Raw genomic sequence first — 8,702 nt, 5'->3', positions numbered from 1 at the left:
GGGGCGGAGTCAGCTCTCCGGGTCCTTCCCGAGCTCACCGCCCGCCTGACGGAGACGCCTTCGACCGAGAGAGGTGGGATGAAAACAGGACATTCTTAAGGACTATCCCATCGCCAACCACCGCTTTTCTTTGTTTTATATATCGAGAAGACACCAGAAAACCGAGGACAGGTAGGTCGGTGTGCGGCGGGGTGGGGTGGGGGGGTCTTTAGACACAATGAGCACGCGCGTCGCATTGACCCAACAAGGAAGTCTTTTTACGACACAGACGAAACACTTAGCGGCTTTTTTTTTCCATATCGAACCTTTTTCATCAACCGAGGTTTTTCATCCGCCTGTCGTCTACCCCCCCCCCCCCCATTACCCCGATTATTTTACCCCCCCCCCCCCCCTCCCCCTATCAGAAGGACGTGTAACTTTAGCTTTAGCCCCCACCTGGGAAGAAACGCACCATTAAAAAAAAAACGGTGATGGTGACGTACATCACAGGAATGCCGCTCCTGTGATTTAACGTTAAAACACCGTAATTACAACGCGGTTCTTGGATTGTTACCGTGAACTCTGACCGTAAAAAGTGAATTAGATTCCAGTGTTTTTTTTTTACACACGTGCCGTTGTTGTTCAGCTAACTTTTCCTCGTAGCAGGTGATAAAACGCAACCTCAAGCTTTTTGCCTGTCAGGGAGTGAGTCATTTTAATCATAAAAACACTGATAATGAGGGTGTGTGTGAATATGTAATACAGGTATTTAAATCAAATTCGCTTTGTCTAAACTGATAAAAGTAGTGTCGTTTTACCTCCCCTAAATCAAACCTACATGCTTTCCCTTTCATTTAATCTAAATTGTGCGTTAACCCCCCCCCCCCCTCCCCAGGAGTGCATTAAAAAAAACTGTTGCTTTCCACAGAAATCACGACCCAAGATCATCCACAGACCTCTAAAGGCACTGATATTTTTAGCTGCATGTTCCCATTTTATTTGACACAAGGTGAGACTGTATCTCCAGAAGAAGGCCACTCAATGTAAAACATATTAGGAGTAACACGATGAGGGGAGACTAAAAATATGTATTTCTGATTTTAAAGTGAACTGGCCCCTTTAACCAGAATAACCATTTCACACAGGAAATATGGCTAAGTAGGCCTTTATTTAGCTTGTTTATGTACCAGAAGGGGTTTGAATAATAATAGATTTCCTGCTTATGTTATGATCGTATTTAAAACTGAATCAAACCAATAAGTGGTAGAGCTAACAACGACAACTTAAAAGTTTTTGTTAGGCCCATGGATGCTGGTCTAACACATCCATTTTACCTCCAACTCACCAAGAAACTCCCCAACCTCCACTAACACCCTAATAAATCCATTTCCTTTTCCCGAATGGTGGACCTGTTTCCAAGTCACTGTAATCTCAGACGAGTCAGCCATTATTTTACTAAATCGAATGTCAGACAGGCGTCGTGCGTCTCTCTGCTTAGAGGGCAATAATCTCATTTCACTCGCCCTTGAGAAATGAAATGAATTAAGATTCTCCTCAACCAGGAGGCGCCCTGCTGAATCTGAAACGTATCGTGCACTCCTTCCAATGACCACCAGGAGGCGACTCCTCTTGTCCTACAGAAGTCTATGAGAAGATGACGTAACTGCGATTACCTCAGTAAACAAAAGTTTATGGTTTCAAGTCCATTTAGGGTCAAATAGACCATGACTCAGGGTAGACTTTGGGGCGGGGCTACACATTGATTGACAGGTTTCTCCCACAGCGGTTGTCTGGTCCGGGAAGAGTCTTTTGGTTTTTCTTTACTCAGCTGTTTTGCTTTCTGTCTCCAAACCGTAAAATAAGGATATTTGTCTGTGAGGTGTTTGCTCGAACTTAGTTAACAAGGTCACGCTGAAGTGGTCCCTGCTCTCACAGATGGTTACCAGACGGAGCCCAGACGTACCCACTCATGCAGAGCCCTCTGAGTAGTGCACATGGGGGGGGGGGGGGGAGAGTTTGATGAGAGTCGGTCGGTGGAGGGCGAGTCTGGGCACGACGAAGTGAGCCAAAAGAAATTGTTGGGTTGAAAGAAAAAGATGTGTGACTTAGGGAGCAGAGAAGCTTACGTGAAGTCTTTTTTTTTTTTAGATTTGATGCTTTTAAGAAAAACTACACAATCAAGTGACACAATCAAACATGCCGATACATGAAGTGCCACCTGGATGAAAATATGTATTCGCTGTTGAAAGCCGATGTTTTTTTGTTTTTTTTTGGCAGCAAGCAAAGCGGCTTGTTATCATTTCCAACCCCGGGCCGACGCCGCGCTTAGTCACGGGTCTCTCTGCACGCGCATGTAATGACCCGGCTCGCCCCCCCCGCACCCCCCCCCCCCCCCCCCCCCCCCCCCGGGTTCTGCTCCAGCTTCGTCTCATTTGTTAAAAGCGAGTCTCCGATTTCGGCCTCTAACGCGGCATCCTGAGTGGCAGCAGCAGCCCTGCGTTGTACTTTAATTAAAGTGTGCAGCACACAGGAGGCAACGCACAATCAACAAGCGTCCCTCATCGCGGGGGAATTAGAACTGTTGTGTTTTCTCCGCTCAGAGCCTCCAGATCCTCAACACCGGCCCTGTATGTTGTGTTTTAAAAGGACACAGAGGCATCGGGGGCCTTTGTATTCAGGTTTGAATTAGTAATCAGGTTTTGGACTGTTAAATAAATAATGAAAATCAAGACGTCCCCCCCCCCCCCCCATCCATGGCCAGAACTGATTAATTAAATATTCTTGACTCAAAGCCGTGACGCACAAACGTGACGACATATGGTACAAAGGAGGGGATGTTTTTACGGTGGAACTTGAGCGTAATGACTCGTGTTGAACTACTAACGGCCCCCTGCTGTCTGTCCCTCGCAGGATGGGGGTCTACGAGGAGAAGAAGGAACCGTGCGGAACCATCTGCCTGAAATACCTGCTGTTCAGTTTCAACTTCCTCTTCTGGGTAAGTTTCCTCTCCGCCGTCGTTGCTCTGGCACAAAGGCACACGTTGTTTTATTCAGGCGTGGGTCTTAAACCATTTGGCGCCCTGAATCATTTCTATTGTTTTATTATTATCAAGTTTTACCCACCAAATGAACGGATGAAAAAGTAGGCAGAACACACAGTTATACAAGTTTTAAACAGACCTTTTGTGCTCAAACGCACTTTGTTTTGAGGAGAAAAAGGAGAAGAAAACTCTCTGTTTACCGCTTTGTTCACACTTGGCTTTGAGAGATGAGCGACGCGATGGTTCCCCTTTTCAACAAAGGGGAATCCACGCGTGCAAAGTATGTCCCTCGCATCGACATGAATAACTCTCTCTCTAGCTGTGCGACAAAGCGCCATTGATTCAGCCTGCAGACAAACGCCTGCTCACAACATCGTTTAAAGCATCGTGACCCCCCCCCCCCGCCCCCCCCAAAAGACGCACATCACTGCTCCTGCGTGCGTCTCACACACAAAGCGGTGAACCAATGCACTTATTTAGGAACTTGTTTGTGTAAGAACCCTTTTTAGCAGAGTGAACGACGCCGTGTTTGATTGTGGCTTCAGTAATAACTAAATAAAATGTGGTTGCCAGGGAGACACACAATAAGCCTCCAGATGAGTGCGTCACTTTGGAAATGATTTCGACATCGAGATAAAAGCCACCGCTGTCAGTCGAGAAACTTAAAATAATGTTGATACTTTAATCAGCTCTTCTGTTTAAACAGACTCGGGCCCCCACTAGAGCCCCCCAAAGTCAAAGGTTTCCTCCCGTTGAGCTCAGATGATTTAATGATTTAAATGGCCTGTGGTGTTTTTTTTTTTATGTCGTTATCTTCAAAGACAAACTTAAGGCTCTGAACAGAAGTCCTTATTGTGATTTTCTCTGCCTCTTTCAGCTTAACCTGTAACATCTTAATATTTTAAGTTGGCAAGGGCTTTATTGTTCCCCACAGGGGGGGGGGGGGGGGGGTTCTGGGGTTTGCAGCTGCTCAAGTACAAATATTAAGAAAATAAATAATACATGCTTTACCATTAAATAAGAATAAAATGTTTGCCTCTTGTCGTGGTCGCTGTCTGACTGCAGCTTTTAATTCTTTTATTAATGAAGTCTAAAGTGAACTGACTGCTTTGGATGGTGAACAGATTTCTGTGCTTCACCATCTGCTGACTCGGCAGTGACACGGCATTGATTCGCTTCCCCTCATATTGCCTCAAAGTGTAAGCTGAATTGGACAGTTAGGGGACTGTGACAGTTATGAGCTGCACTCCAGTCTATTTTTTAGAATGCTGGCTTGGTCCATCCTTTGGGTTTATTCTTTACACTTTAACCCCTCAGGCTTCAAACAATGGCATCTTCTGTCCTCCATCTCAGAAGGTTTGCCCATCCAACAATTAGTCAAAAACGATATTAAGGATCATCTTATTATTATTTCCTATAGTGATTAAATAGCTGTGATTTTCTGTAATAATTGTTCCAGTAGCTTCGTAATCAGCTCATTGAGAATCAGATCCGAGGTCAGTTCGTATCAGCGCACTGAAATGTCCTCCGTGGTGACTTGAAGCCAACTTTAGTGATAAATTATCATCTCCACCTCTCTGTCACTCTCCTCCATCCTGTGCAGTGTGTTCGTTTTTAGGGAGGGGGGGGGGCAAAGACTCTTAACCACGTGCTCTCCTCCCAGTTGGCAGGCGGCGGCGTGATGGCGGTGGGCATCTGGACCTTGGTGGAGAAGAGCGACTACATCAGCCTGCTCTCCTCCAAGACCTACGCCGCCTCCGCCTACATCCTGGTCCTGGCTGGAGCCATCGTCATGGTAACAGGCGTGCTGGGCTGCTGTGCCACCTTCAAGGAGCAGAGGAGGCTGCTGCGGGTGGTGAGAGAGAGAGAGAGAGAGACACTAGCTGCTGTGTGAGAGAACTGGAAATGAAGCCTAATGCGGAAAAAGACGTCTCGAGGGAATCGCTTCCCTTACCCCCCCCCCCCCCCACCAAGACGGGGGAGAAGAATTGCTATGTGTCTAAGAGGATGAAGCAAAGAGGACGCTTTGATCCCAAGGGGCTTCACGCTGGAGATAAAAGGCTCTCGTACGATGTTAAAAGTAAACGATACACGTTAAAGTGCCCCGATGAGTCTGATGAGTCCCAAGAGACTCATCGGAAGTATCTACAGCCTGATTTAAAGCGATACTTATTACCTGCTAACGACAGTGTTACCGTGTCATTCAAAGAAAAGAGGGAATAAAGATCGAGGTCCCCCCCCCCCCCCCCTGGCAGGGAACCGGGCTTTAAAAGCCCAATTGAAGAAATCAATCGACGTGTCTGTAGCAACAGATGAAGTCACCTCTAGAATAGTCAGTCGTCAGCTCTTTTGGGGGCTAAATTTGGGGGGGGGGGGTGTTCGCCCCCCCTCCTGTCCTGTGCGGTTTTTAAAAACACACCCGCGGCATCTACTACACGAGCTGAGATTAGGTCGATGAATCACCGCGAAGGGCCGGCGTGGCGTCAGGGAGAGATGCTATCCAGACTGTTAAAAAGGGCAAACATAAGGGTAAGTGAGGGGGGGGTGAGACGACACTAGAGGCGCTGTGATTGGTCAAGTTCTCACCGACAAAAGTGTGTGTGTGTGTGTGTGTGTGTTGTATCACCTGGGGATACCTGAAAAGGTCTGGTTACACTGTTGTGTTGAGACTATATCTATTTAATGTATTTGTTGCATTCAGGTTGTGTATCGGTTTCAGTGGAAATGATTGTACTATTAAAATAGCCCATGTTTATTTAAGGTAGTTCAGTGATTTAAGACACCGAGAGAGTGTGTGTGTGTGTGTGTGTGTTGTTTTAAATGCATGACACATCTAAAGAACCTGAGATCACAGCCACGAATCGCAGATAAGGAATGAACTTGTCGGGGGGGGGTGGGGGGGGGGGGGGGGCGGGGAGGGGTGAAAAACCTACAACTTGCGTATCACCCTTTTGAACCTACACCCCTGAATTAGATGTTGTTCACCAAGCAGTGTGTGTACTGAGGAAGTCCTCCATGTTCCCATCGCTGCGTCCTCACTGAAGCTCCATCAGCCGACCCACATATTGATAATCGAGTTTCCGGATGGAGTCATTTTGTGCAGCCGACTAGTCTCCTTCATCTGGGGAATGTGAATCGGCATCGGTACACTTCTGATGAAGTCTGAAATGGAACACAAGACAACACGTGTGTGTGTGTGTGTGTGTGTGTTCTCTCGCTGCAGTTGAATGAGTTTCTCTCTGAGCTCACGATGAAGTCACAAACCCTCTGGAGATAAACAGAGAGAGATTTTTTCTAACAAAAACCAGAAAGATGAGTTTTACATTGTTTGTTTAGTTCGACAAACGTCAAATTGAAGTCGACCAGTTCATCTGAAGCTGAACGTGTGCTGCTGCTGCTGCAGCGTGAGGTGCTGCAGCTGGAGCTCTGCGCCGCGCTGAACGCATCTCGGAGCGCAGCTTTTAATCAGCCGTTCGAAATCAGAGAGCGGAGGAATTTGGGTCAAGGTTTTTAGGTCTGATCGCGTGTCTCGGAGACAGCTTAATTGTGCAGAGACTCGCACAGACCTCCCCTCTTAGCCCCCCGAGAGGCTGGTCAGGAGTCGGGTGCCGATCATCACGCCCGCGAGCACTAACTGGCAGATCTGCGGCTTCCATCTTTGGGTGAAACGGAGAAACCCACAGAGTGGGTCTGCCACGGGTTACTATTACCCGTTAAATAGACGACCCACAACAGTGAGTCTGTGTGTTCATGGCTCTGCATCTCGTTGAACATCAGAAACACGTTATGCTCAGTGAGTGGAGCGAGTTCATTCAGTTCTCTCTTGCTGCTCCTCCTCGTGTCTCCAGTACTTCGTCCTGCTGCTGTGCATCTTCCTGCTGGAGATCCTGTCCGGCATCCTGGCCTACATCTACTATCAGCAGGTAACCCCCCCCGAAATAACACGGTGTGTCCATGGCCCCCGCCTCGCTCATCTAAGGCTCTTAACAGCTAACCTCCCCCCGTCTCCTCACCTCTTTCTCTTCAGCAGAACCCCCCCCCCTCATTCACTCGCTTGATATCTCCTTCAGGAGTTGATTTAGTAGTGGATCCCCAGCTGACTTGTTGCCATAGAAACTGAGCCCCCCCTCCCACCCCCAGACCTCCTGCTCCAGTTTTTTTTTATCTCCCACTGTTCCCCCCCCCTCGTCTTTGCCCTCGTGTGCTGCTCAGCGGCGCCCATCATCAGGGCACCTTTATCACTGTGTGTGTGTGTGTGTGTGTGTGTGTGTGTGTGTGTTTGAACAGTTGAACGAGGAGCTGAAGCAGAACCTCAGAGAGACGATGACCCAGAAGTACGAGCAGAGCTCCCACGAACACGTCACCCGGGCCGTGGACAAGCTGCAGCAGGAGGTAGGCGTGTGTACAGGGGGGGGGGGGGGCGAGGAGGGGAGGGGTTACATGAGTGAAAACACATAATATACATACACGACTCACGAAATACCACGACTCACGTATACCGAGAACATTCTGTCCCGTTGTGATTCCCGCTCTGAATGGAAACCACTGCCTGGTTCAGAACCGTGCCTGAAATGGGCTTTACATCAAACACACTGTAGAGAAGAACGGATGGCTGTCTGCCCCCCCCACCCCTCAAAGTCACATGGGAGGCCCTCATCCCATCAGATTAGAGATTTGGGTGATGAGGGGGGGAACAGATCCTCCGTCTTCAGCTAAGCAGGATGCACCGGTCTGTAATGGACCTTCTTTTCAGCCCCCCTGAGGTTTTGTTTTTACAGAATTATTCTTGGTTCTTTCCTTTAAACGGATCCAGAAGTCTATTTGGACTCTTTCAGCCTTCTGGCAGCTTTAAAGCCCAAAATCAAACGGATGAAACCGCTGTGTGCTGCAGTGATTTATAGCCGGGACGGAACTGAGACTCGAGTAAGTTCCCTCTCCAACAAGTGGACCGGCACCTGACCTCTGGACGGAGCCGGGTCAGCTGTCTCTCTGCACACATCCATCCATCCTGGATGGATGTGTGCAGAGAGACAGCTGTCACATTCACCGCCAGGAGGTTGAGTTTGTCCTTTGCTTCAGACCTTCCATCCATCTCCCCCCCCCCCCCCCCCCCAGGGAAATAACCCCCCTGTCTGTCTCTGCCTCCCTTCAGTTCAAGTGCTGCGGCAGCAACAGCTCGTCGGACTGGGCCGAGAGCGTCTGGATCCGCTCCAGGGACGCCGAGGGCCGCATGGTGCCCGACAGCTGCTGCAAGACGCGCACCCACCTGTGCGGCCGCAGGGACCACCCGTCCAACATCTACAAGGTGGAGGTGAGGACGGATGGGGGGGGGGGGGGGGGCGTCAGGGAGGGGGGGGGGGGGTCGCCGCCCACGGTTACAGACTTTGACCACAGCTCTGCGTCTGTGCCTGCAGGGAGGCTGCATCACCAAGCTGGAGAAATTCATCCTGGACCATCTGAAGATCATCGGCGCCGTCGGGGTCGGGATCGCATGTGTGCAGGTGGGCAGAGTCAGACACGTGTGTGTGTGTGTGTGTGTGTGTGTGTGTGTCCATCGAGGTGTTACATCCTGTCCTCCTTCCCCAGGTCATAGGGATGGTTTTCACATGCTGCCTGTATCGAAGTCTAAAGGCGGAGCCGTACTGAGAGGAGGAGCAGCAGAAGAACCGCGTGTGTGTGTGAG

The 8,702-nt window shown here is 49.3% G+C and overlaps 1 protein-coding gene across 1 annotated transcript; it reads left to right on the top strand.

Moving 5' to 3' along the window:
• cd151l (CD151 antigen, like) lies at window positions 1-8,702 on the top strand. The gene is made up of 8 exons (XM_037453486.2): window positions 1-171; window positions 2,890-2,974; window positions 4,683-4,874; window positions 6,868-6,942; window positions 7,307-7,411; window positions 8,172-8,330; window positions 8,434-8,520; window positions 8,606-8,702. The coding sequence occupies exons 2-8, from the start codon at window positions 2,891-2,893 to the stop codon at window positions 8,663-8,665; spliced, it is 762 nt and encodes a 253-aa protein (XP_037309383.1). The 5' UTR covers window positions 1-171; window position 2,890; the 3' UTR covers window positions 8,666-8,702.

The sequence above is a fragment of the Pungitius pungitius genome, chromosome 4, assembly GCF_949316345.1.
Source record: "Pungitius pungitius chromosome 4, fPunPun2.1, whole genome shotgun sequence".
Classification (NCBI taxonomy): domain Eukaryota; kingdom Metazoa; phylum Chordata; class Actinopteri; order Perciformes; family Gasterosteidae; genus Pungitius; species Pungitius pungitius.
This window is presented reverse-complemented; position numbering and strand designations above follow the sequence as displayed.